The sequence below is a fragment of the Prunus mume genome, linkage group LG5 (assembly GCF_029339155.1).
Source record: "Prunus mume cultivar Tortuosa linkage group LG5, ASM2933915v1, whole genome shotgun sequence".
Classification (NCBI taxonomy): Eukaryota; Viridiplantae; Streptophyta; class Magnoliopsida; order Rosales; family Rosaceae; genus Prunus; species Prunus mume.
In genome coordinates, this window is record NC_142702.1 from 22,409,115 (window position 1) to 22,436,152 (window position 27,038).

Sequence of the window (27,038 nt, forward strand, 5' to 3'; positions counted from 1 at the left end):
CACAGTTTGGTATTTCAAGAAGCAAACGCCAATTCCGCCCACTATTTTTCATTTCTTAAATAGTTTTTTTCGGGTCCATGTTTTTGTCATTTTCTACATTTATAAACATATGGCTTTTCTTGCTCACTTCTAACGTATTCTGTCATTTTTGCAAGCCACATCTTTTAGGACCCCACCTCCACTTGCAACTTTCCGCCAGTGTGTCTTATTCTTTGGTAATATTATTTTCCATCAATATAGTTTTCTAGGTGTTTTTATTTTTCCGCATTTCTCCCCTCACAAGACTTGTGTTTTTTTTTTTTTGGTTGTGTGGTAATACATGAAGCATTACTCGTGTATAAAACATGTTTGTTGGCAGATGTGACTTAGTCTAGTTGGCTATAATAGATGTGCTCCTCACTCGACATTTGGGTTCGAATTCTCCACCTTGTAGTTTAACAAGGGAAATGACTTTAGATATATTACAATTTACATAGTTTATATCTATTTATAACATTATTGTAATAAAATTGAACTCTTTTACATTTCCAAATGTTTTGGGGTGTTGAACCTGCATGTTTATGGGTTGGGTTTGATTGGTATACAAGAAAAAGAAACAGGTTTGGTAAGCCATCACGTGTTGTGTGCTTATATCTCTAGAAGAACGCGTGACTCTCCACAGTTGCACATAATACAATGAATCATAAGAGGGTCTCCAATTTCTTGAACACAAAGGCAATGGCGCATCTCTCTTGGAAGCGTTTGACTTCATAATAATTTGGCTCTAATAGTATGGGGGTTGCTAAAAATACTGCATTCTTTCTGAGGTCTTTGTTATAGCACGTGGACTCGATCACTCAAATATTAAAAAGTGATTATACAAATGAAAATAAAAGTGATCAAGAATATAATGGCAATTTTAGCTATATATATTTAAGGAAGGTGTGCAGATCAGCGCTCTCAAGTTCGAATCCCCATATAGTGTAGTGCGTGTGAGAAATATTCCTCCTTTTGTAGTTTAGACTATCGTTGATATTAATAAAAAAAATTCAATTTCAATAGACATGTAACCTATTTATATATAATATATTCACATTTTAAGTCTAGCAGCAATGTTTGCATACACATAGTTCTAGAATATTTATGTAATTGGTCTTTCGAAATTTCGTGATCAATAGACGGTTGAATAGAAAGAAAAGTCCATTTTTTAAGTCTTTGAAAAAAAAAAGAGACGGTAAAGTCATGATTAACAAGATAGTTACCTACCCATCAACTTCCAAGTCTACAATTCTGCACTTCGTGTTATCAATTCATCCTCAACAATCAGCTGAACGTTTTCTTCCATTCAATAAAATGGAAGCAATTAAATAGATGATGAGATTCATAGGACTTTATTTTTAGATCCGTAAGTGAGCGAAACTGTTATTTTTTAATTCATAAATTATTACGACTCTCTCTCTTTTTAATAATATAAAACTTTTTTTCCTTTTTCAGTGTCAATTGCAAAGCTCTCATCATTGCCCCCCCAAAAAAAGAGAGAGGCTTTCTTTAGTCTCAAGATAAGAAATTGAAGGCAGCTGGTGAAGGAGATTCTGTTGTAACTTGTAAGACTTGTCCAATCATATATTTCAACTCATGCATATAAATTTCCTCCAATAATGGGCATGCAATGCAACCAGGACATGGAAAAAAAAAACAAATATAGGTTGTATGGGGCAATACATATGGCGCAACACGACTGGGGCAATCAAAAAATTTCAAGGGACAAATTATTTTGCTTTGAGTTTTCTTCTTGCCATTGTCTAAACAATCGATCTGTAGTAAATTCATTGGATCATTCGTAAAGTGGCTAAACCCTTGCATTGCATGCATAAATCAGGTGACATCACTCTTATGGGTATATATATAGAAAGTTTCATTTGAAGAGCTCATTGTCGGCTCACTGTGTATTGTATTTCAATAATCTGAAGTGTACAAGTTATGAAATTATCTTTATAGCCGAAAGACAATTACATTTTGTTTAGTTCGTTATCTCCAAGTTGCGTTTGGATAAACCTATTGATAATATCGAACTTACTTTTGGGTGGTTACTAGACAAAAGAGGTAGAGAGCCAATAGGGGTACGAAGAAAAATGAACAAGGACGTAATATTGAAGAAAAAGGAAAGCAAAAGATAAGATTCATGAAGCTAATCTTCTTCTTCTTTTGTGTGTGTTAGGAAATTGATGAAGCTAATCCTAATTAATTAATAAATAAATACAGCAAAATTTCTCGAGTCAGGACCACTACTTCAAGTAAACCTAACTCCAATAGAGTTTTCATTATGAATGCAAAACTCCAAAGCAGTATACATCAAGGGGGCATGCATGTGAGGCCTAACGTGTCATCTTAGGGTTGGGTCTCATGCAAAGTTTCAGTCAATTATCATATGCAAACCCTACCGCACACACCACAAGTAGAAAAACCCTAATTTCTGGATTGCTTTATTTTTTTGCCTTAAAAAAACTGGTTTTCACTTTCTGGTACAAGCTTTGCTTTCAGAGGAGTTACTTTGATTGGATATTTCTGAGAGGTTAGGTTCTTGTTACTTTTGGATGTTGTTGGCTAGTTGCTGCTGGGGGTTGTGGATAAGGTTCTGAGCTTCAATGCATGCCATCAAAAGTAAAAGAATATGCATCTAGAATCCACATCAAACCAAAAGCATCTGGCAATCTACTCTTTGTTTGTATCGACGTTTCCATCCACTTCATCTTTTTCTTTCTTTGACCTCTTTTCAGAGATTTAAGCTTCGGATATTAGGTTTTAGGCCACGGTTTGCACAATAGACTGATCCTTGGCCGGGTCTGGGCACGGACCCCGAGGGCGACGGCTTAGGGCCCTATACCAAAGGGGCCCAACACAATTTATATGGGAGTTCAAATTATTGAAGTTCCTGTTGAAAGTGATTCTGGGGGAGTTCAAAATCCCAAATCAAAATCACTTCAAATCTTGAACAAATATGCAAGTAATCAGTTTGATGGCTTTTTTTTTTTTTTTTTTTTTGTTGAACTATATGATAGTTTGCATTTGTTATTTTATTTCAATTCAACAACTATATTTATCCTCAAAGTAAAATACATGCGTAGAATCTTTTTTTCTTTCTTGTTAAACTATGATTACATACAAATGCAAATTATGGGCCTCATTTTAATTTTTGGTCATGGGCCACTCAAAAGTCAGGGTTGGCATGGCACATCTTATATATGTGTTCTTGACATTCCCAATCTAATGTTTGTCGCAAACATGAGACGATTACAACGAGATTAGATAAGATTGAAAGAGATATCAAGTTTGAATCACATCTCTCTAATTTATATTAAAAAGTAGACATTGATAAAGTGATCGAGTGACTTGATGAGGGAGCACGAGGCAATAAAGTTTTCTCATTACCCGAAAGTAGATAATGAACTTTCCCAAATCTAGCCCAACTCTACGGATCTTTTGTGTCTGGTAATCAAAGCCCAAATATGACCCAAGAAAAGTAAAAACATGTGGTCAAAAGGTAAAGCAACACTCTGCCACTTACACATCCAATCTTTTTGTATGAGATAGCAAGCCCAATTATATGATAGGCCCAATCCTACAATAACCATTCTTCACCAAAAGGAGAGAGAGTTTCCTTGGGTACTTTGCTTTCTAGGCTTAAGCGAGACATGGAAAGCAAAGTGGCGGCCCCTTCCAGATAAAGGAGTCGAATAATTCAGTGGCATCTCGTAATGAAAGGAAAGGTAAAGCGTGGAGATGAAGCTAATAAGCCAGCATAAATGATGAATGGATGCAAATGAAATTACATGTTGTTGAAATTTCTTCTCTGTTTTTGTTTGTCTTCGAACACTGCAACATGAAGTGCATATCTTGCGAGGGCAAATACAACGGAGATGCCGGCGCCTGCAAGCAGTGCTACGAGGACCTCAAGGCTAAGGTCGCTTTTCTCGCGATGTCCAATCGGTATTCCTTAAACTTCTGCACCGACGTCGTTCTGTTAGCCTCGGACAACGGCCATCCCAAGGGCCATGCACGAGCTTGGGCCCATGAGGCCGTTTTGGTCAGTGCCCATTTCGCCAACTTGCTACTTTACTTCAGCAGTGATTTTTGTTCAAACATTTTGGTGGCTTTATTTTAATTTTACTATTCCTGGAAACTAGGTTGTCATGTCCAAACTTTACCTTTTGTGTTTATATTAATGTGTTCATTGATTTTCTTGGTTTCAATTAGATTCTTTAATAATTTTTAATTTGCATGATTTTTTGTCATGATAATCAATTTGCATGGATGATCTGCACATGATAGTTTTTACAGAGATATCATACAATTTTTAAACCATTAGATTTATAAACTTCTAAGGATGAAGATGTACATTGATTTCTAAAATTAAATATTCTTTATTTAAATATATTATAATTAAAATTGAGTAGAGAGATTGTTCAAATAAGTTTATTTGAGGCACATGCACATTTTGCATTGTATTTCAATGATCCAAAGCATTTATCCTTTAGGCATTTCTTGAAGTATCATCGATACAAAAATTCATTTGAATTTGAAACCATTTAACCACCCAATTAATGGTTATAAAAATATTTTGTGCTTTGGACAAGTTATTTATAGATATACATTAAAGTGATATGTGTCAAATTGTGATTTGTAATAAACGGTTAGTGAATTATGTGTATATATAGTACCATTTAGCCAAATGATATATTGATTAAACCAAAAGACATATTGATTAACCAAAACTCTTTGCCGTAGAAATTGAATCTTCAACACATTAGGCAAACTTTTGTTTGATTATATGGACGCTGTTGTGATGCTATATGGCCTATGAGCATCATAATTGCTTTAATGTTTGCTCCTAATTATTGTTGATCATATGCAGACAGGTTTTCACATGTTCCTGGGAAAATATTATTATTCTATTTCTATCTGGTTTTTGTCCAATGTACACTTTTGAATTCCTTTTGAACCATATCTATTTTTGCTGCACTCGATTAGGCAAGCCGTTCTCCGATGTTCAAAGCCCTCCTTCATAACGAGACAAAAGAAATCCATATCTACGAATTGTCGCTCCAAGAACTTGGTGCCTTGATCAACTACCTCTACACGGCCGAGATATGCCTTGATCAGCAATTGGCCCGTAAACTCCTTGTAGTGGCTGAAAAGTACCAGCTGCATCATCTCAAAGACTTGTCCCAGAAGTTCTTGGTGTCCAACCTCAACTGGGACAATTCACTTGCGACCTACACCTTCGGCCATGATCATAACGACAAGCAGATCATCGACGCAGCCTTGATGTTGATCACAAACAACATCGAAAAGCTTGCTTCAAGCGATGAGTACGCAGACCTAAAGAGAAGTCATCCGCAACTTGTAATCAAAGTCTATGAACATATTGTTGCATCCTCTACTACTCCTTCGGTGAGAAGTTCTCTTCCCTCATTTCAATTCAACAACTAAGGAAATAAATGTGTAAAATCTTTTTTTTTTTTTTTTTGGGGTTAAACTATGATTACATACAAAGTCAAATTAAGGGCCTCATTTTAATTTTTGGTCATCAGCCACTCAAAAATCAGGGTCAGCATTGTAGTACGGCCATTCGGTACATCTTATATACATGTTATTGAGAATCCCAATCTAATGTTTGTCGCAAACATGAGACGATTACAATGAGATTAGATAAGATTGAAAAACCCTAATTTCTGGATTGCTTTTTTTTTTTCCCTTTAAAAAACTGGTTTTCACTTTCAGGTACAAGCTTTGCTTTTAGAGGAGTTACTTTGATTGGATATTTCGGAGAGCATTGGCGGATCTGTGCAGGCGCAAGGAGGTGCACTTGCACTTCCGGTCCCGAAATCACCATTAGAGGTGCCGGAGTTGCACCTGCTTGCACAAGAACGCACATAAGGTGTTCGATGAAATGCGCAAGAGACTACCGCTGCAGTGTCGCGTTGCGTGCATATTTTTTAAACCAAGCCTGGCCAAAACGACGTCGTTTTGGACCAGGGTTTTTAAATAATAAAAAAAAGGGAAACTGATGCTGAACGTGGGCTTTTTTGTGGGCTTTTCAAATAGTTTTATTTCCTTACTTAATTGGGTTTTAATTGAAAGTTATCTTTATTTAATTGGGTTTTGGGAATTCCTTAATTAAGTAGGATTGAGAATTCTCTCTATAAAAGACCAATTTAACATCACCCAATTTCATCAAAGTGTGTGAGCATCACAGGAATCCTGCGTTTTTTTTCCTTCTTGAGTAGGCCAATCCAAAGTAAGTTGAATGCATTTTTTTTTCTTTGAGCAAACTCCAATTTTGTTTATTCTTTTTTTAATATATTTTTTTGTGTGGTTATTTAGCTCTCTCTGTATTAGTAAGATCAGTAGCAAACTCGAGTGAATACCGGGCTACGTGACACGTTATTCGAGGTATAATTAATTTTTATTTATTTATTTAATTATTTATATATTTAATTAATTTCGAGTGAATACCAGGATGTTTAGTTGTCCCTTTTTTTTTTCTTTTTTTTTTGAGCTCTTAGCTTTTAAAAATTACACCTCCGCTGAAAAATTCCTAGATCCGCCGCTGTCGGAGAGGGTAGGTTCTTGTTACTTTCGGCTGTTGTTGGCTAGTTCTGCTGGGGGGTGTAGATAAGGTTCTGTGCTTCAATGCATGCAGTGGCGGACTCACAGAGGCGCAAGGAGGTGCAGTTGCACCTCCCTTTGCCGGAAAATTCCTTAGAGTCTTGAGGCGCAAAAAAAGCACAACCAACCAGTGGCTATGGAGTCTTAGGCGCAAGATTCTGCGAAGAAGAAGACTATACCTAATTTCTTTTGTTAGAACGACACCGTTCTCTTTATTTGGTGTCTTTTAATGAAACACATCGTTTCACTCCAAGCGGTGGGTTTTGGTTGTGGCAAAGCCCAAAAAGATAGGCCTGCAATTAACTTATAAATATCCGTAAGTTTTTGTTTGGTCTGGGACAAAAGACTCTAGAATTCACTATTTAATTGAATAGGTATAGTTTCTCATGCCCCACTTCATAACATATCTAATACTTATTAATACGCCATCTCTTTTTTAAATTTTTATACAAAAATGTCATCTCTATTTTTTCTTTTTAATAGTTATGTCATCTTCATGTTGTAGTGTTAAATAGATGAGTAACATTTATTTTTATGCATTCCTTTTTAAAATAATTCAACACCTTAATGTCTCAAAGCTTATGCCTCATTTTAAAGGACTAAAAACGCCTACCCTCCTTCATACCTCGTCTTTCAAAATATAGTCACTTTAGACTGAAGAAACTCCAAACATAGCAAAACAAATCAAAAGCAAGTTGATGAGATGTCTTTAGATATTTGAGAATAGGAGATATTCTCTCCCACTTTATTAGAAGTGAGTTCATCGAAGATTTGTTTGTAATTTTATTCTTTCTATAAATTATGAATGATATTAGTATTGTTTAAATTCAAGGGTATTTGATATTTTCTAAATAATTTTATGGAGCTTTTAGCCTTTTAAATTTGCCCCTTTCCTAAAAAATTCCTGGATCCGCCACTGAATGCATGCCATCAAAAGTAAAAGAATATGCATATACAATATACATCAAACCAAAAGCATCTGGCAATCTGCTCTTTGTTTTTATCAATGTTTCCATCCGCTTCATCTTTTTCTTTTTCTTTTTCTTTCTTTGACCTCTTTTGAGAGATTTAGGCTTCGGATATTATGTTTTAGGCTACGGTTTTCATAATGGGTGCTAGAGGCACCAACTTTACTTAGATACCAACTCTAATAGAGGTGGGGCAATACATCGCGCTCTATTAGAGAGTTGGTGCCCAAAATTAGTGCCTTTAGCATTTTCCCTTCATAATATACTAATCCTTTGCTGGGTCTGGACATGGACCCTGAGGGCGATGGTTTAGGGCCCTAGACCAAAAGGGCCCAACAAAATTAGATAATGAACTTTCCCAAATCTAGCCCAACTCTACAGATCTTTTGTGTCTGGTAATCAAAGCCCAAATATGACCCAAGAAAGTTAAAAATATATGGTCATAAGGTAAGGCAGCACTCTGCCACTTACACACCCAATCTTTTTGTATGAGATACCAAGCCCAAATATATGAAAGGCCCAATCCTACAAAATCTTTTCTTCACTAAAAATAGAATGTATAGGGATGTGATTTCCCCACTTCTTTTTTTCTCCACTTATATTCCATTTTGCTTTTTAATATCTTTTAATCAATTTTGTTCTTTCTTTTTCCTATCCCACTCTTACCGTACATTAATTTCTTTTTAATTCACTTTTATGTTAGTTCTTTTTCTTTACACTTAATTTTCCAACTTGTACTTCATTTTCAATTTTTTTTTCTTTTAATCGCGTAAGAAATTAAGTATTTTTTTCTTCTTAAATACTGAAAATGGAGTGTAAGTTGAAAAATTAAGTGTAAAGAAAAATAAATTATATAAAGTGAAGTAAAAAAAAAAAATTAATGTAGAGTAAGGATAAAAAAGGACTGATAAAGAACAAAATTGATTAAAAAATATTTAAAAAAAATAAAGAAGAGTGTAGGTAAAGAAAAAAGACATTGGAAAATAAAATCCCAATATATAAACGAGTTTCCTCGGATACTCTCTAGGCTTAAGCGAGACGTGGCCCTTTACAGTACATGGAAAGCAAAGTGGCGGGCCCCTTCCAGATAAAGGAGTCGAATAATTCAGTGGCATCTCGTAATTAAAAGGAAAAGTAAAGCGTGGAGATAAAGCCAATATGCCAGCATAAATGATGAATGGATGAAAATGAAATTACATGTTGTTGAAATTTCTTCTCTGTTTTTGTTTGGCTTCGAGCACCGCAACATGAAGTGCATATCTTGCGAGGGCAAATACGATGGAGATGCCGGCGCCTGCAAGCAGTGCTACGAGGACCTCAAGGCTAAGGTCGCTTTTCTCACGATGTCCAATGAGTATCCCTTAACCTCCTGGCCCGACGTCGTTCTGTCTTCCTTGGACTACGGCCATCCCGACGGCCCTGTAAAAGATACGGCCCATACGGTCGTTTTGGTCAGTGCCCATTTCGCCAACTTGCTACTTTACTTCAGCAGTGATTTTTGTTCAAGCATTTTGTGGCTTTACTTTATTTTACTGTTCACATGTTCCTGGGAAAATATTATTCTTCTACCTGGTTTTTGTCCAATGTACACTTTTGAATTCCTTTTGAACCATGTCTATTTTCGCTGCACTCGATTAGGCAAGCCGTTCTCCGGTGTTCAAAGCGATCCTTGAGAATGAGACAAAAGAAATCGATTTGTACGAATTGTGGCCCCAAGGCCTTGGTGCCTTTGTTAGGTACCTGTACACGGCCGAGATATGCCTTGACCAGCAATTGGCCCGTTCACTCCTTGGAGTGGCTAAAAAGTACCAGGTGCATCATCTCGAAGACTTGTGCCAGAAGTTCTTGGTGTCCAACCTCAACTGGGACAATTCACTTGCGACCTACACCTTCGGCCACGATCATAACGACAAGCAGATCATCGACGCAGCCTTGATGGTGATCACAAACAACCTCGAAAAGCTTGCTTCAAGCAGGGAGTACGCGGAGCTAAAGGAAAGTCATCCGCAACTTGTAATCGAAATCTATGAACGTCATTTTGCATCCTTATGAAATTTGTTGTTCCAATTTAAAAAAAAAAATATTTGGAGCTGACATTTTACTGCATCTCGCCCACTGATGCGGTGGAATTATTATATGACAATTTATAAGAGAAAGAGAATGTTGTTTGTGGGAATTTTTTGTGTATTCGCACGAATTAATACAACATAGAGGAGAGAGAATATATAAACGAGTTCCGTTGGGTACTTTCTAGGCTTAAGTTAAGCGAGACGTGGCCGCACAGCGCTTGAGCGGGTGAACGAAATGTGTAAGCTACTGGGGTTGGGTGGTTCATGCAACCGCACATCTGTCCCCATAAGACACACTGCTTCAACCGTCTTGAGTTGGGACAAAAGGTGTTTTATGAGGAGGGGGAGGAGTTACAATCTTATTATGACACCATCATCCCTCCAGGTGCAAAAGAATGTATAGCATTAATTGACAAAAACAACCCTGATTACCATACATATTTACACATATAAATGTGTTTCCTTTTCTTTTTTGGTTTGACACATTTTATTTTGTTTTAGAAATATACCGAAATAAGAAGAAATATGATATGTGAATGTGATGTTCTAATATTTTTTTTTTTAATCATTAAAGACTATTGATAAAATAGCATAAGATGTACAACGGAGATTCATAATGATCAATTCACAATTCAAACGCGATTAGATTATCAATAACATAAGCATAATCTTAATTAAGAGATTTGTATCATATTTATCGATTTATTCTTCACAAAAATTTGTTTGTTTAGACGAATTCTATGATGTATAATATAATGGATATATATGATACAAAATAAGATTCTCGGTAATAGTTATGGAAGTAGCATTAGTCGTACTTCTTCTCATATTAAGAGTTGATATATCTTTGTATCAACATGTAATTCTCAATCAATTTTATGAAATCAAAATTTCAATCACCGATACGTAAGGTTTGTGAATTATATGATATAATAGCCACCAACCCCATTTATAAAAATTAAAATAAAAGATCACAGGGGTATTTTCGACCAGAATAAATTGGTTCGAAGGTGGCAGCTCCTCAAGTAAAGTCCACGTGAACAGATTCTTCATGGCTGTTTCTACAACCCCTTAATATATTAAAACCGGAACCTCTAATTATAGTAAAAGCCAGATCTTACTCTCAGAAAAACAAAGCACAAGGAAGAAGAAGAAGAGGAAGAAGAAGAAGTATCTGAACCACCAAGTCCAAAACAGATCTCACTCCGCATATGCTGCATTTCTCACAAAATTTCAGGCATTTTCAAATTGGCTATAGCTGCATTCTCACTCTGTATCCAGCAGCTTCAGTCCTCTATCTCCTTCACAATGTGATGCCATGGAAGACATGTGAAGGGTTAGTGTAGGGTAATTCTTTGAGGTATATATCTCAACTCGACTCATATTTCCTTTTTGGGTTTCTTTTTTTGTTTCTAAATTTTCATTTTTGGGCTCTTTTTTGGGCTACTTAGAAAAAGTTTTGGAAACCCTTTTGAAATTTCTTGTTGATTTGTCTCTTTTGGGTTATTTCCTTTCAAATCAGAGACAGAAATCTTTGAAAAAATCGTTATATTTTTTTGGATCTTTGAGTCATTTAATTTGTCATGAATGATATGAAAGTTTGGTTGGGAGGTTATGGTAGAGTGTCATATCATCTGTCACATCCTTAATTTGATCAAACTTATGATGCTTCTCTAGTTCTAGTATTTTCTGGTTTTGGAGCTAATCAGAGTTTTGAGTCTTGTGAGCTTGTTTTAACAAGACTGTCGGCTCTAAGTTCTGTTAATTAACTTAATTACGATGCTTTCGAGAGAGGGGAGTGGTTAGAAGATATGTCCTAGAATCTCAAACACAAACAAAAATTATGGGTTTGTAGGTTAGAGGAATAAGTGATTATAAAAAAAAACAATTTAATAGCAATCCCCAAACAGATTGCAAGGCGGACAATTAAAAGGTTGGTGAGAGATTATTGTCAATCGGGTGAGCCAAGGTAAGCCATTGAAATTGACAACAAATAACCAGACCCTTTTGAATTCCAAGTGACAGAGACAGAAATTGTGGTTGGTTTTAATTTGGTATCACCTCCATATGTGACACTTAAGTGAAAATCCACACTTCTTGCTTTATGTTCAATGAGGGTTCATTTGGATTGGATGTGGAATTTTTTATATTATAAATATTTTATTTCTTTATTTATTTTATGGAAATACGTAGATTCGATTCAATTGGTGTCAATCCTCAAACTTACGACGTGCTTACTTTTAGTTGTATCACAAAGCCAACAAATCAAGGAAACAGTTATTTATTTATTTATTTTTGATAGCCCATTTGAATGAAGGAATTTTAAAAAATGAACTTGAGTTTTAACAAGAAGATCACATTGATTGCAATAAGTATAGAAATATTACATGTAATGCATTTGAAACGAGTAGATACAATCTAATATTATGAATTTGAAATACGATTAAATTTGAACACGGTATACATACAAGTACAAGATTGAAGAAAATACATTGTAGAGAATACTATTTGCTCAAATGCAATCTCATTTTAGGCATAAAAAGTTACATGGTTTTTCACGACAGTATTGTCCTCGGGCATAGGGGTTCATTCCTGAACTATATACACGTAATGGATTTATTATTATTTTTTTTGATAAGGGTAATGGATTTATTATGTTCTCGAATATTACTATGTCTTACTTTGTCAAGATCTTAGCCATGCTTTGTCTAATTCGCATGCCAAATGACTTTAAACCCCTCAACCTCGACTTACCACAAAGTTGCATTATATGAAGATTGGTAGTTTGCCCTGTGCACAAAATGGTAGTTCCATAATGTTTCCGTTGTTAACAAGGAGAAGATGGCTGATTAGAGGGGGAGCTCTATAAAACTCCATTGCCGTATGTTGATTTGCTTTCAGGAGCTCGGCTAAAAAAGGATTAGGAGTTCTGGAACATCTCATCCTCTTATGGGTTACAAATTGTAGGCTAAAAGAGTGTAAATATTTTCCAGGCAAGTCATCCATACAGAGGAAGTGAACCTTCATTGCTTGAAGTTTGGTGCAACCATGGCATGCAGTTCACTGGTTATTCCTACCTCTCCGGCTTCCTCCAGGAGAACAGAAATCTTCAAAGAGCACAGTGGTCTCCGGCGGTCACACTCTAGCCAAGACCTTTACAACCCTGCTACTATCCGGAGGTCTTATTCGGATAACCATCTTTGTCACTGCATTAATCGTATCCATGCTGCTTCAACACAACCAAAACTAAAAAACAGCCGTTCGATGGGGATTTTCCCATTTCAATTTTCGACTTCCATTCTCCCAAACTCTGTTCGATCATTCTTGTTTGATCCAGACACGAGTAAGCATATGAGCGTAGTGGAGGAGAAGGACATGAATATGGTGGAGAACTCTGAGGAGAGTGCTGGTGAAGAGGAGAGAAAAAGAGCCAATTGGGTGGAGAGGCTTGTGGAAATAAGAAGTAAATGGAGGAATAGGCAGAAAAAAGACGTTGTGGATGAAGACACAAACGACAACTTTTGTGTCAACGGTGAAAATGGTGATTGTGAATGTGGTGGAGAGGAAGGTGGTTGTGCAGTGGATTATACTACAGAAGAAGATGATGGAGAAATTAGTCCTGATTTTTTCTCAAAATTTTTGGTTAGAGTACCATGGTCTGATACCAAGCTTTTTTCTCAGCTAGCCTTCTTGTGCAACCTGGCTTATGTGATCCCACAGATCAAGGTACGTTTTTGTTCAGCATGGTTCAGAAGTCATAACATTTACATAAAAAATTTATAGTGAAACATAGGTTGGATATTTCAAGCATGAGGAAATAAATTCATGTGCAGGCCAATGATTTGAAGAGGTATTATGCGCTACAGTTTGTAACATCTTCATTAGAAAAGAAAGCCGAGGCAGATGAAATCAAAGCAAAACTTGATGAGGACTCTACTCGTGCACCTGTAGCTGCCGAAGTAGCTTGTGAATCCAATTCAGAGAAAGCGGCAGAATCCGAGCAGAAGTGTTCAATCCGTCCATCTGTTGCTTACAATATTGCTGCCTCAGCTGCGTCTTATGTGCGCTCAAGGGATAAGGATAGCCTTCCCCTTGGGTCTAAATCACAGCATGAGTGTGATGGCGAGAATTCAGGCAGAAATTGTGAGAATTCATGGGAGGAAGGAGGGAGCTCAACTCGAAGCTATAAACCAGAGGTGGCTGTTTCCATGGCAGCATCAACAATGACAGTAATGGTTGCAGCAGGGGAAAGGGAGAAACAAGAAACAGCAAAGGACCTTCAGTCACTCCACTCCTCACCTTGTGAATGGTTTGTTTGTGATGACTCCAGTACATATACTCGTTGCTTTGTGATTCAGGTAATGTCTTAGCCCTTGATCCCACTTGATCTGTGTTTGATAAATCATTAACTCTACTTTCAGTTGGCAATAGCTCTACAAGGTCTTTTGATATCCAATTAATGAGAATTACGAAAGCAGAGTTCAAGTGGCACAATCTTTTGATTTCTGAAACAAAGAGACAGTGTGCAGCAGATTGGTAAATACTTAACATGCAAATTATTTTTGCTTGCAGGGTTCCGACTCCCTCTCTTCCTGGCAAGCAAACCTCTTCTTCGAACCCACCAAATTTGAGGTATGCATAGATTCGGATTCCCCACTTGTTAATGTTGCAGAAGGAAAGAAAATGAGAAACCACTGACAACCCAATGTCCTTGTACAGGGGACAGATGTACTTGTTCACAGAGGAATCTATGAAGCAGCAAAGGGAATGTACGAGCAATTTATGCCGGAAATAATCGACCACTTGAATAAACACGGTGAGCGAGCGAAACTTCAATTTACAGGTCATTCTCTTGGAGGAAGCCTTTCTCTTTTAGTCCACTTGATGCTACTGAGTAGGAAGCTTGTAAAACCCTCCATTCTTCGGCCAGTTGTCACATTTGGCTCACCATTTGTGTTCTGCGGAGGCCAGAAACTACTTGACCAATTGGGCGTGGATGAGAATCAAATCCATTCCGTGATGATGCATAGAGATATTGTCCCTAGAGCCTTCTCCTGCAACTACCCTAACCATGTGGCCACACTTCTCAAGCGTTTAAATGGCTCATTTCGGTCACACCCTTGTCTGATAAAAAATGTAAGTATTGAAGTCCACCAAAAAATAGATAGGGTTATGGCTTTAAACTCATCTGTCATTTCCCACTGTAAACTCAAAGAATGCTATTCGTGCACAGAGTAGAGTTAAGACCAGAATCTGTAAGGACCAACATATGTAATCAAAAGGCTTTATAAAAAGATATAGGAAAATATAGAATTTGATAACGATAACCTATCTACTGAATTTGAAGTACACGCAAGTTTTCTCATTCACTTCTTCTAATATCTGTGTTTTTGTGCAGAAAATATTATACTCTCCCATGGGTAAACTATTCATTCTCCAACCTGACGAAAATTCATCTCCTCCACACCCTCTACTTCCTCTGGGGAGTGCCCTCTATGCTTTGGACAAGACCCAATGTGGATTCTCTTCAAGTCTACTTAGGGCTTTCTTGAACTCCCCACATCCACTAGAAACTCTAAGTGATCCTACAGCTTATGGTTCAGAAGGTACAATCCTACGAGACCATGACTCGAGCAACTATCTAAAGGCTGTGAATGGAGTCCTAAGGCAACACATGAGGATGGTTGTTCGGAAAGTGAGAAAACAGAGGAATCTCTTGTGGCCATTACTTACTTCACCATCTCCACACTCATGGAACCATGAAAATAATATAGAGAGCAGCGGGTTGGCAACCAAGGAGATACTCACAGGAGTTTAATTCCTTTCTGCTTAGATTTTCTACATGCGCATAGGAGATGTTCATATGAAAATAAGTAGAGGATTTAATTTGTTCTCTCTGTTTTGTCGTGTACATCTCTTACCTCCTAACCATCTCTGTATCTATGTAAATCCTCCAGTCCCTGTAAAGAGTTGGTAAAAAAGGTACTATAACTGTGGGTACAGAATTCAAATTCTACTGTAAAGTATTTTCCTTTAATCTCTTCTTTTGTGCGTACAGATTGCAAAACAAAGAGTATACTAAGCACAAGATAATTTCAGACATCATCACCGCCACAAAAATGGACGAAAGCTGACCGTCAACTTACATTACCAAAGTGAACTTCCACCGTTGTTATGCATTTCCACATTTTATCAGAGTCAAAAGTGAACTTCCTCTTCAACACTTAGCCAAAGGTGGGGAGGGGAAGAAGCATTCCTGCCACATGACTTCAAAGCAAATAGATCAATAAGTAAATGTAGTAACTGTAATTCACCCTCTGTAGCCATCCTTTTGCTTGTCGCACACAAAGCACTTCTTGTTCTTTGAATGGTGCTGTGAATGAAAAGCAGAAGGGTCAGAAAGACTCTATTATATTTTATTCATAACCCAGCCCTGTAATCAGTATATGCATGGATCCCCTTTATACAACTTTTCATTGCCAGCTTTCTCACTGGCTGATAACATTTGCCTTCTTCCCGCCTAGATAACCATAGTTCCCAATTATCCATCTGGAACTAAGAAATAAACAGCATTCCTACCACTAGCTCTGTATCCTCCCAAAGTAAAAATCATAACCATCTTTGCTAGTGGTAGCAAATCAAGCAAAGACCAATAATAACAATAATGACAGAAACAAACATTACCATACGCATACGGAAATTTGAGTTTGCAGGCTATGATATTTAAGTTGAAGAAAATGAATCCATAATATATTTTGAGCAAAAACAAAGAATGAAATATAGGCCTTCAGGCCCAAAATTTGACATTTTCATATGGCCATGAAAGTGTTTCGAAGCAATACAACGAGAAATCAGGAAGAGATACACTGATCAAGGGAGTATATGCTAATTAAAGTTTAAAACTTGATAAAACTCTAAGAAAGAAGTTGCTTTTGAATTTCATAACGAAGGCCAAACCTGTTTACCCATGCAAAAGCTACAAGCTTTGTCTGAAATACCCAGAAGTTTTTTTGAGCGCCAGCAGCAATCCCCCAAAAATAGGGGGGATTGAATGAGAAGAAGAAGAAGGGACCTGCTCTGGCGAATTGGTCACTGGGGTGGGCTTTTTGGGATTGGCCTATTATGCCACCATGGGCTTGCTGATGTTGGACTTGCATGGTAATTTCAATTTGGGAATTGTTATTTACACCCAGCACATGGGTTGAAGTACTAATCCCAGGCTACTGGCCCAGGTCATACCCCTCAAAAAACCGCATAAAAAAAAACCCCTAAAAAAATATAATATAATTTTTTTTTTAATTTCCCCAATAATCAAAATTTTTTTTTTCTTTTGTTTTGGATGCTCTCTCTCTCTCTCTCTCTCTCTCTCTCTCTCTTCTTCTCCAATAAATTTTCATTTCAAAAACCCCTTACAAATGCACCCCAACCTGGCAACCTCTTCCAATCCAAATTCTCTCCCTCTTTGAAAAATAAGGAAAAAAAAACCTAATTTTAATCAAAACTTGAAGTCCCATTCAATCAAATGCCCTACCTTTCTGCCCACATTTCTTCCTTGGTTCCTCTTCTTCTCCCTCACCAAGCTTGTACTTCCCTCATTTTCTGATTCGCCGACACTTCCCCACTATTGGGATTGCACAGTTCCCTCTAGGGTTCCTATATCCCATATCTTTGTTTCTCCAATCTCCCAATCATCGCCTACGTTTTCGTCCGCTGGGTTTTCTAGGGTTTCGTCCCTGTTCATCAGATTGGGGATTTAATTTAATGTTTAATTGTATTTCTAATTGTCGCTTAGGTTTTTAACTACTGGGTAGGATTCTATTTTGTGATATTTGTTTCCTGAAATACGCAAAAGTTGGTTAGTATTTTTGCAGCAAATGAAAATTTGAACTTTAAAGGGAAAAACAGAAAAAATCCTATTTGGGTTATTAGTGGTTTTGGAGCTGAAGGTTTCCTTTTGGTTTTTTTTGGAAGAAAGGGTCTACCTAGAGCAAAAAATTGATTTCTGTGTTTTTGTATTTTAGTTGCCATTGTTATTTGGGATTGGGGAAAGATTCAGCTTTGCTGTATTGCTTTTGGGACTTTTGGGGTAAAAGGAAGAGTTATTGTTTGGTGTAGAAGTGAAGGGAAAGCTTAAGCTTGCATGGGCGAACATGAGGGGTGGGCACAGCCACCAAGTGGGCTTTTGCCGAATGGCCTATTGCCCAATGAAGCTGCCTCGGTAATGCGAGTGCTCGACTCAGAGCGATGGTTGAAGGCGGAGGAGAGAACTGCAGAGCTAATTGCCTGCATTCAGCCCAATCCACCCTCCGAGGAGCGCAGAAATGCCGTCGCCGATTATGTTCAGCGGCTCATAATGAAGTGCTTCCCCTGCCAGGTGGGACATACTTATTAATATGTGTACACAGTAATTGTTTGCTTTAATAACTGTAAGTACATGTTCAATTTCTGATAGAATTCTCATTTTGTTAGAAAAAGAAAAACACGTTACAATGTTGTATTGCATTATCTAGGTATTGGATACCACAGGTAAATTTGGAAATATTTTCATGGTAATGCGTAAAAACCAATAACTTGAGGATTTTTAGGATGTTCAAGGTTCTGAACGCAGAAGGATGATTGCATAAGTCTTGTAGTTTGAGCTAACAAGAACTAAAGGGGACTCAAGAATTATATTGGATCAGAGAGATGTGTATAACCTTAGGCCGGGTGGAACTTTGAGACTTGTGGGCTTTTGGGGAAGTGACATATAATGGGGTCCACTGGTGGTTTTTTTAGCATGTCTTTCATTGTGACAAAATTGGACCCAATGCTGATGGTTATGCTATGAAAAATTGTTTGTTAACTTGTTGAATTGGTGCATATTTATTGTGTTTCATGTTATTTATGCATTTATTTTCGTTGACCTAAATGTTTGTGATTATGTCCAGGTGTTCACTTTTGGATCAGTACCCCTGAAGACGTATTTGCCTGATGGAGATATTGACCTGACAGCCTTCAGTAAGACTCAAAATTTGAAGGACACATGGGCCCATCAGGTTCGTGATATGCTGGAGAACGAGGAAAAGAACGAGAATGCTGAATTCCGCGTGAAAGAGGTTCAGTACATTCAGGCAGAAGTATGTTCCTCTTATTATCATTAGCATTTTTACCTTTATTTGAGATTCTGTTGTGGCAATGTTCGTTAGTTTTTGTCTATATTTGATTCTCTTTATATTTTAATTTTGCTTTTCTAATACTAGATTTAACCATAATACTTCTCTTTGTATATCTACAGGTGAAGATAATCAAGTGCCTTGTGGAAAACATTGTAGTAGACATATCATTCAATCAGCTGGGGGGCTTGTGCACCCTTTGTTTCCTTGAGGAGGTAAATGGCACATTTGTAAACCACGTTAATATTTGTATGCCTTGACTAATTGTATTAATTGCTTCTTCAGGTTGATCATTTGATAAATCAAAATCATTTGTTCAAGCGTAGTATCATACTGATAAAGGCCTGGTGTTATTATGAGAGCCGAATACTGGGTGCTCACCATGGACTTATCTCAACTTACGCACTGGAAACTTTGGTTTTATACATATTTCACGTTTTCAACAACTCCTTTGCTGGACCACTTGAGGTGGCTATGGTTAAGTTGGTGTATTATATTGGCATTATTGTTTGTGGATCCATCTGAATGGTTTTCTTTGCTTGTGCAGGTCCTGTATCGTTTTTTAGAGTTTTTTAGTAAATTTGACTGGGACAATTTTTGTGTTAGCCTATGGGGTCCTGTACCAATTAGTGCACTTCCAGATGTAACTGGTATTGATTAATTGCTTTAGTAAACTTTTGACCATCAAGCATCCATTTTTTTTTTCCTTCAAATTTTGACAATTTCCTGTTTAAATTTGTTATTGTTTATATCGCAGCCGAACCTCCGCGAAAAGATGGGGGAGAGTTATTACTGAGCAAATTATTTCTTGATGCCTGTAGCTCAGTGTATGCTGTTTTCCCTGGCGGTCAAGAAAATCAGGGCCAGCCTTTTGTTTCCAAACATTTTAATGTTATTGATCCTTTGCGAATCAATAACAACCTGGGACGTAGTGTTAGTAAAGGTATGCCGTTCTGAAACTACATTCTTTGGCATTACTGTTTCTAAGAGATTTACTTTCCATTGTTTTTTGGCCAACATTTAGAATACATTGTTTAATTAATTGGTCGCACTCATTACTTGTTTACAAGTGTGAAACAGTATGCTTCCTTTTTTGGAAGTAATTATGTGTATATAAATAATAAAAATTTCGGACTTCAGATCATTAAGAACGTGATTTAGATATATATATATATATATATATATATATTTTTTTCCTGTAAGTAGAACAGAAGATGATGAAACTATGGTCTTTATGGGAGCAAAAAAATAGTACAACTGAAAACAGCTGATAATGTGGAAGGCAACAATATCCATGTTAACTTGAAAATGGGCTCATTCAAAATGACAGACACAAAGTCTTATATGTAAGAGAATGTGATTATTTCATAGGACACCCAAAGAGTCTTTTGGTGTGAATACATGTAACTTCATTGTCTTTCCTTAATTTTTTTTAATGTTGTTTGTAAGGTGTAACTGTCTTGCTTGATTTCCTATCTGTTCACATTGTTGGCTGTTTAAATTATTATATATTGTGTATGTATATTTTCCAGGTAACTTCTTCAGAATACGCAGTGCATTTGCATTTGGGGCTAAAAGGCTGGCCAGGTTGCTTGATTGTGCCAAAGAGGATCTATATTTTGAAGTAAATCAGTTTTTCCTGAACACTTGGGATAGACATGGGAGTGGCCATCGACCTGATGCACCACGAAACGATTTGAGGCGCATGAGACTTTCAAATCCAGACCACTTACATGGATCTGAGAATCTCAGGAACATTTCACGCGACCAAAAAAACGAAAGTTCCTCTGGTCGTGGTACTCATGGTGACGGGACGCATGGCTCACTTAGTGTTCCCTCCCAGCATGGTAGTTATCCTTTAGAAAGCACATCCGGGAAAAGTGATGTGCCTACTGGAACTCATGCTCAAAGCCAAAAGAATCATGGGAACACAAACACTGCTAGGGCGTCTGATCAGATTAGAAAGGAAACCAATTCCAATCTGGGTGCAAAGGTTGATAAAGGTCAGAGAAGTGCTAGACCTGATAACTTGGTGAATGACCTCCATGGGAGGTTTCTTTTTGCAAGGACACGTTCTAGTCCTGAGCTTACTGATTCGTATGGTGAAGTTTCCTCTCAAGGTAGACGCAACAGAGCCCCCGAGAGTGGGAAAACCCAAACTTATTCGACAAGGTTGGATAATAGCAGGAGGAAAAACCTGGACTCTGACAGTATGGCAAGTCACAGAGTTAGATCTTCAACTGATGATCCTTTGTCTGCTAGACACATCTCATCCCGTCAAAGCCTTGATGCTACTGTTGATTCAAATAGCTATCATGACGAATCGGGATTGAATGCCATTGCTGATGATTATTCTTCTATTTCGGGCACACAAGGGATGCACCAGGAGGAGCAAGATCTTGTTAACATGATGGCATCTTCTACAGCTCATGGTTTTAATGGGCCAGTCCATCTTCCACTGAATATGGCTTCGAGTCACCTACCACTTCCAATCCCACCATCCATCCTTGCTTCTATGGGATATGCTCAGAGAAATATGGGTGGAATGGTGCCCACAAATTTTCCCATGATTGAGACTCCTTGGGGAACAAATATGCAATTTCCCCAAGGTGTTGTCCCATCGCCGTTAGCCCCTTATTTCCCTGGCTTGGGGTTGTCCTCGAATCCTGAAGATTCAGTGGAACCTAGTAATGAAAATTTTGGATCTGTGGAAATGAACTCAGGTGAAACTGATCATGATTTCTGGCATCAGCAGGAAAGGGGCTCTACTGGTGGGTTTGATCTTGAAAATGGAAGTTTTGAATTGCTTCAGGAAGATGATAAGCAACAGTCAACTTCAGCTGGTTATAACTTTCATCCTTCATCTCTGGTAGGCACCTCAGGAAGTTCTATGCGAGTTCAACAAAAGCCTAAAGAAAACCGAGATGCATTGAGGGAAGATCCTGTGGATAATTTTCAGTATCAAGATAACAAAGGAAATGAGGTATACTTTGATGACCGAACTGTGAGTTCTAGGTCTGCAACTTATACAAGTTCAGTGAGAAGTAAGACCTCCTCTGAGAGTTCTTGGGAAGGATCATCAGCAAAGGTCTCAAAGTCAACAAGGGAAAAACCGGGGTAGGAGAACTGCTCTTTCAGCAGCACCGTCTGCTGCATTTGGGAAAGGCAAGAGCGTGTCTGAACATTCATCTACCCAGGCAGATGATGACAACAGAGATTGGAATCAACCTACGACTTTAGGTGCCGAAATGGTAGAAAGAAGCACAGGACCTCAACCCGCTGCTTCTTTGCATGTTCCAAGGCATCAAATGCCTGGTTTTGAACCATCTCAGACAAGTGGATCAGATTCGTTGATACCATTTGCTCCAGTGCTCTTAGGTCCTGGTTCACGACAGAGAGCTTCAAATGATTCTGGGATGCTTTTTTATCCTACGGGGCCTCCAGTTCCATTTGTTACAATGCTTCCTTATAATTACTTCTCAACAGAGACAGGAACTTCAGATGTATCAGCTAACCAATTTAGTAGAGAAGAGGGACCGGATAATAGTGATTCTGGTCAGAATTTTGATTCATCTGAGGGAGCTGATCAGCCTGAGGTATTAAGTACTTCTAACTCTATTGGAAGGGCCGCTCCTATTGAGGCATCAGAGCATAAGTCCGACATTCTACACAGCGATTTTGCAAGTCATTGGCAGAATTTGCAATATGGACGTATTTGCCAAAATTCTCGGCATCCTTCACCTGTGGTTTATCCATCACCAGTTATGGTGCCCCCTGTCTACTTACAAGGACGATTTCCTTGGGATGGCCCTGGGAGACCTCTTTCAGCCAACATGAATCTTTTCAATCAGCTTGTGGGTTATGGGCCTCGACTGGTTCCTGTTCCTCTCCAGTCTGTTTCTAACAGGCCTGCCAGTGTTTATCAACGTTATGTCGAAGAGATTCCAAGATATCGTAGTGGGACTGGGACCTACCTGCCAAATCCTGTAAGATAACATATACCTGTTCCTTATCGGCTGATTATTTTGGAATTTTATTTTTTGTCAAGCATGTTGCACCTACCAATCTTGTCTGTTGGACCAGTGCTTGGTTTCTGAAAAGTTAGGCTTTATTTAAATGTGATGTAGAAAAGAAGTTTTCCATCATTTTATTTTACTTCTCTTGATTTACCCAAAACAAAAACGCTACAGCTTTAGGTGATCACTTACATACTGCTGCAGTTTTATTTATCCCTTTTATCCCCTTTTAATTAATTCAGAAGGTTACTGTACGGGATCGGCATCCTTCAAGCACAAGAAGGGGGAATTACAATTATGAAAGAAATGACCACCATGGTGATAGAGAAGGAAACTGGAATACTAATTCAAAGTCACGAGCTTCTGGCCGCAACCACAGTCGCAGCCAAGGTGAGAAGCCAAATTCAAGAGCAGACCGTTTGGCAGCTAGTGACAGCCGAGCTGAAAGGCCATGGAGCTCACATAGGCAGGACTCGTTCCCTTCATATCAATCTCAAAATGGTCCTATCCGCTCAAACACTACACAGAGTGGTTCCACAAATGTTGCTTATGGCATGTATCCGCTACCAGCCATGAACCCCAGTGGGGTGTCATCAAATGGACCTTCCATTCCATCAGTTGTCATGTTGTATCCTTATGACCATAATACTGGCTATGGGTCACCTGCAGAACAACTTGAGTTTGGTTCTCTTGGACCAGTGGGCTTCTCAGGATTGAACGAGGTTTCACAGCTAAATGAGGGGAACAGGATCAGTGGAGTATTTGAGGAACAAAGGTTTCATGGTGGCTCTGCTCAACGTTCTTCGCCTGATCAGCCTTCTTCACCCCACCTCCAAAGGTAGTTGGTTCAGGTGCATTTTTCGTTCTTTTGGGGGAGGGGTTTTGGTGGTTGGTGGTTCTGGGTGCCATGGTAGTGTCTCAAAGGCCAAACTCTTCTTAAGATTTTATTCAGAGCAATTTCCTTTTTTATTTTCGTTATTTTCAACCTATCATTTCTTCAATGGGATTGTTTTGTGATGCTTTCATTTATCTTAACAGGGGAGTTTGATTATTTTGCCAGATCAGTGGCCCAGAGGAATTATCAGATGAAAGATGAGGATTTTCCACCTCTAGCTTTACCAGATCAGGAAGGGAATGATGATGGAAGAAACTACAATGAGAATCCCTCCCATTACCAAAGCGTTCTTGTTCTCACCCCAATCTTAAAAAGGAAGGAATTTGACTATCTCATTCCATGATTTCCTAATATCTTCCTAATCACATCGTATCTGCTTGGAGCTTTTTGTGTACACTAGAAAGCAATTTACTTGCTCCATTTTCAAGAATACAAGCTTTGGTGGTAAATGAGGGTGATGGTGATGTGATGATGAAGGGGAAGGCAGGACTCGGCGTCTTAAATTCCAGTTTAGGGTTAGGCACTTTGTAACTCTACTGAAGTAGAAACTCGCTTTAGGTTCAGAACTTAGGATTTTACTGTGTTACATAATTGGTCCACCAGAAATCTCTTTCACACAATGTACTAGGGTTTTTGGATCAGTAGCCGTGTATCAGTTCTCTTTTATGTACTCTTGTTTAAGATTTTCAACAGAGTAGTAATTACACCACCATAGATGAAATTGGGTCATGTTTGGTTTACTTGACAATCTTTTAATTTTCTTTAAACTTTTTTTTTCTGATACAGGAAATTGGTCATTTTGCCTTCATTTATTCTTCAATATTTCCCAAATAGTAAATTATGTTTGGTAGTAAATGTTGAGAAACATGTGCACCAAGGTTCACATATCATATTCTTTGTAAGTGTTTGTAGGCCTCTGAGATTGTAAGTTGGTCCTCTGTCTTCCTATGTAAACACAACTTCAAATAAACCTACACCTCCATTGAAAAGGCTCTTTACCTTTCTTTAGGCATTAATCCGCTTCTCTTTAAAATGTAATTTCCAAGAACAAGCTTCCTTCATAGCACAACAAAATGATTCTTGGAACTGAAAATCAAAACTCCCTTTTATTCTATTTTTTTCATCTTTTATTCAACAAATTTTTTATTTTTTGGGCTAATTAAATGAATTTATAAACGAAAAAGAGGGCAAAGCCCAATGAACAACCAAGAGTTCTGACAAAAAAATAAAAAACAGAACAGACCAACCGAACCCTAAACACAAAGGGAGCCAGGCCAACTAAAGAGCCCAACACCCCAATCTAACAATACAAACAAAATTAGGTCTCGCGTACGGACGACCGAAGCCATCGTAGCTCCTTTCTGATACAATGGGTACCTCTCTCTCTCTCCCTAGATTATTAAGTTCCATTTTCATATGAAATTTCATGGGTTTGTTTTGTTCCAAGTTACAAAGATACTGATACTTCAGCTGTAACAACCCGATCCTAAAATTAATATTTAATTATTAATTTATTCTAATAAAAGATATTATGCCCTAGAATATTTTATTAGGTTAAAAGTTGATTTTTTATTCGGGAAGGAATTTGGGGATTTGTGTGGCACCAGTGCGTTGAGCTCGACGATACAGCATGTCCTATTCCGAGTTGTAACAAAAGAGAAAAGGTCTAGAACGAAAAAGACGTATTAGGAATTTTAAAATTTGTTACTGTAGCAACAGTGCCGCTACAGTCCCCCGTGCTACAGTCGGCTTCTATTTATTTCTCTTCCTCCCTCTGGTTTGGGAGGACAGCAGCCCCCCCTTTTTATTTTGGAAACAGCCGGCCACGTTTGGCCGGCCACCGCCCAACACGGGCCACCACTTTGGGTGACACCGGTCCCAAAAGGACCGTCGTCAGGTCCCCTTCCAGCCCCGACCATTTCCAGCCCTCGCCGCCCTCTGTGCTCGCCGGAAAGTCAAGAAAAGTCGCCGGTTTTCGTCGAAACTTTCCATCGTTCGTTCGAACGATTTCGGGCTCCAAATCTTGCGATCCAGGTATGTTTTCTCATCCTCTTGAGGTGTTCTAGCTGCTGGTTGTGTTATTTAGGAGAAATTTCTGAACTTTGGAAGGTATTTAAGCGATAAGAGTTTGGCTGGTTTTCGGCCTCCGATTCCGGCCACTTCCGGCCAGTTTTTGGGGTAGGTCCAAGAACAAAAGTGGCTCCAAATCATGTTATGAACCTAGGGTAGGAAGCTGGGCTTACAATTTGGAAGTTTTCCGGTCATCGGATCTGATCAAGCCAGCCACGCGCTGCCAGCGCGTGGGCAGCATGGTGGGGACCACTTTCAGTCATAGAATAATCCCATTGGCCCTCACGAGCACATAGGTACTTGCGGATTTCAATTCGGATAACGCCAACCCGAAAGGATCTCGCCTATTGTGCGATTTCCGAGTTTGTTATGTTTAAACCGTTGGATCATAGTGAATTTCATATATGTTGATCTAGGAATTTTCAGGATCGTATAGGACTCGACGGATCGTAGAACAGAGTCCCGGACATTCCAGAAACGCCAACCCTAGGGCTAGGTTTATATTAAATGAGTCTTGACCGAAAGAGTTATCTAAATCATGTTACGGGTTAAATAGATAGCTATATGTAGGTTGCAGCCCGAATAGAAGCGGTATCTCCGAGGCCTTTGAGGATAGATAGATAGTTATAGGTTGCAGCTCGGATAGAAGCGGTATCTCCGAGGCTTGCGAGGATTGCGGCTTGGCCTACGAGGATAAATAATTAGTTATAGGTTGCGGCCCGGATAAAAGCGGTATCTTCGAGGCACTGCAAGGATTGCGGCCCGACTGCGAGGAGGGAATTGGCGGTATTAATGGAGTTGACGGATTAGGATTAGAGGTACGCTTAGGAGGAGAGAATTTCAGTGTCGAGATATTCTTAAACTAAAATAAGGGAGTTCAGTATATGACATACTTATTTTTCAGTGTGCGACTGATATGAGTAGAGGAAAGAACTACGTGTGGCTTGATCCTCAAGAAGCGTAGGCCTAAGGTTACAAGGTGCAGCCACGAGTTGGAGTCTTGAGATTGTTAATGTTTTATTGATATTCTGAAAGCTGAGATGATATTAATTAAGAATTATAATTTTATCGTTTCATGTTTTTTTTGTTATATTTTGTATAGAATTTTTTTACCTTTTAGACGTTGACCCCTGCAAGCAAAATTCCTGGATCCACCATTGAGCATATGTGTTTGTGAATTTTAGCTATTTCTGATAACGTAACTCAAAGTTATGTGTACA

General features: G+C 38.3%; 4 protein-coding genes and 2 long non-coding RNA genes across 11 annotated transcripts; 5 read left to right on the plus strand and 1 right to left on the minus strand.

Moving 5' to 3' along the window:
• Positions 1 to 3,704: 3,704 nt before the first annotated feature.
• Positions 3,705 to 5,894, plus strand: LOC103332251 (BTB/POZ domain-containing protein At4g08455-like). Of its 2 annotated transcripts, XM_008234977.3 has the most exons (3): positions 3,708 to 4,063; positions 5,008 to 5,430; positions 5,761 to 5,894. In XM_008234977.3, the coding sequence occupies exons 1-3, from the start codon at positions 3,794 to 3,796 to the stop codon at positions 5,791 to 5,793; spliced, it is 726 nt and encodes a 241-aa protein (XP_008233199.2). In that variant the 5' UTR covers positions 3,708 to 3,793; the 3' UTR covers positions 5,794 to 5,894. The 2 variants fall into 2 exon arrangements, with proteins under 2 accessions (XP_088907656.1, XP_008233199.2); XM_089051530.1 differs by lacking the exon at positions 5,761 to 5,894 and having other exon boundaries at positions 3,705 to 4,063; positions 5,008 to 5,679.
• Positions 5,895 to 5,962: 68 nt separating this feature from the next.
• On the plus strand, positions 5,963 to 7,529 carry LOC148917345 (uncharacterized). Of its 2 annotated transcripts, none has more exons than XR_016127445.1 (2): positions 5,963 to 6,432; positions 6,546 to 7,529. It is a non-coding gene; the product is annotated as an uncharacterized LOC148917345 (long non-coding RNA). The 2 variants fall into 2 exon arrangements; XR_016127446.1 differs by having other exon boundaries at positions 6,582 to 7,529.
• Positions 7,530 to 8,520: 991 nt separating this feature from the next.
• On the plus strand, positions 8,521 to 9,792 carry LOC103332250 (BTB/POZ domain-containing protein At4g08455-like). Its single transcript, XM_008234976.3, has 2 exons — positions 8,521 to 9,067; positions 9,255 to 9,792. The coding sequence occupies exons 1-2, from the start codon at positions 8,798 to 8,800 to the stop codon at positions 9,666 to 9,668; spliced, it is 684 nt and encodes a 227-aa protein (XP_008233198.2). The 5' UTR covers positions 8,521 to 8,797; the 3' UTR covers positions 9,669 to 9,792.
• Positions 9,793 to 10,839: 1,047 nt separating this feature from the next.
• On the plus strand, positions 10,840 to 16,187 carry LOC103332249 (alpha/beta-Hydrolases superfamily protein). 3 transcript variants are annotated; one of them, XM_008234974.3, is made up of 6 exons: positions 10,840 to 11,045; positions 12,679 to 13,411; positions 13,519 to 14,043; positions 14,258 to 14,317; positions 14,405 to 14,821; positions 15,084 to 15,722. In XM_008234974.3, the coding sequence occupies exons 2-6, from the start codon at positions 12,734 to 12,736 to the stop codon at positions 15,501 to 15,503; spliced, it is 2,100 nt and encodes a 699-aa protein (XP_008233196.2). In that variant the 5' UTR covers positions 10,840 to 11,045; positions 12,679 to 12,733; the 3' UTR covers positions 15,504 to 15,722. The 3 variants fall into 3 exon arrangements, 2 of the variants coding, with proteins under 2 accessions (XP_008233196.2, XP_088908210.1); XR_016126908.1 differs by lacking the exon at positions 10,840 to 11,045 and adding an exon at positions 15,744 to 16,187 and having other exon boundaries at positions 12,506 to 13,411; positions 15,084 to 15,667; XM_089052084.1 differs by lacking the exon at positions 10,840 to 11,045 and having other exon boundaries at positions 12,506 to 13,411.
• LOC148917346 (uncharacterized) lies at positions 13,462 to 17,014 on the minus strand. 2 transcript variants are annotated; one of them, XR_016126910.1, is made up of 3 exons: positions 16,643 to 16,799; positions 15,832 to 16,058; positions 13,462 to 14,938 (listed from the first exon to the last, which is right to left on the minus strand). It is a non-coding gene; the product is annotated as an uncharacterized LOC148917346 (long non-coding RNA). The 2 variants fall into 2 exon arrangements; XR_016126909.1 differs by having other exon boundaries at positions 13,462 to 16,058; positions 16,643 to 17,014.
• Positions 17,015 to 17,076: 62 nt separating this feature from the next.
• On the plus strand, positions 17,077 to 24,062 carry LOC103332451 (nucleotidyltransferase). Its single transcript, XM_089052083.1, is given in 10 exon segments — positions 17,077 to 18,059; positions 18,613 to 18,801; positions 18,960 to 19,052; positions 19,123 to 19,305; positions 19,385 to 19,487; positions 19,595 to 19,780; positions 20,370 to 21,949; positions 21,951 to 22,823; positions 23,096 to 23,704; positions 23,892 to 24,062. Coding segments are annotated over 9 exon segments (4,041 nt in total). The 5' UTR covers positions 17,077 to 17,825; the 3' UTR covers positions 23,696 to 23,704; positions 23,892 to 24,062.
• Positions 24,063 to 27,038: the final 2,976 nt, after the last annotated feature.

Bases quoted from the DNA above. Each gene is read 5' to 3' on its own strand.
- LOC103332251 (XM_089051530.1), top strand. From the start codon at position 3,794: ATGCAAATGAAATTACATGTTGTTGAAATTTCTTCTCTGTTTTTGTTT. The intron at 4,064-5,007 runs GTCAGTGCCCAT...GCACTCGATTAG, and splicing joins GGGCCCATGAGGCCGTTTTG to GCAAGCCGTTCTCCGATGTT.
- LOC103332250 (XM_008234976.3), top strand. From the start codon at position 8,798: ATGAAAATGAAATTACATGTTGTTGAAATTTCTTCTCTGTTTTTGTTT. The intron at 9,068-9,254 runs GTCAGTGCCCAT...GCACTCGATTAG, and splicing joins CGGCCCATACGGTCGTTTTG to GCAAGCCGTTCTCCGGTGTT.
- LOC103332249 (XM_008234974.3), top strand. From the start codon at position 12,734: ATGGCATGCAGTTCACTGGTTATTCCTACCTCTCCGGCTTCCTCCAGG. The intron at 14,044-14,257 runs GTAATGTCTTAG...TTTTGCTTGCAG, and splicing joins CTCGTTGCTTTGTGATTCAG to GGTTCCGACTCCCTCTCTTC. The intron at 14,822-15,083 runs GTAAGTATTGAA...GTTTTTGTGCAG, and splicing joins ACCCTTGTCTGATAAAAAAT to AAAATATTATACTCTCCCAT.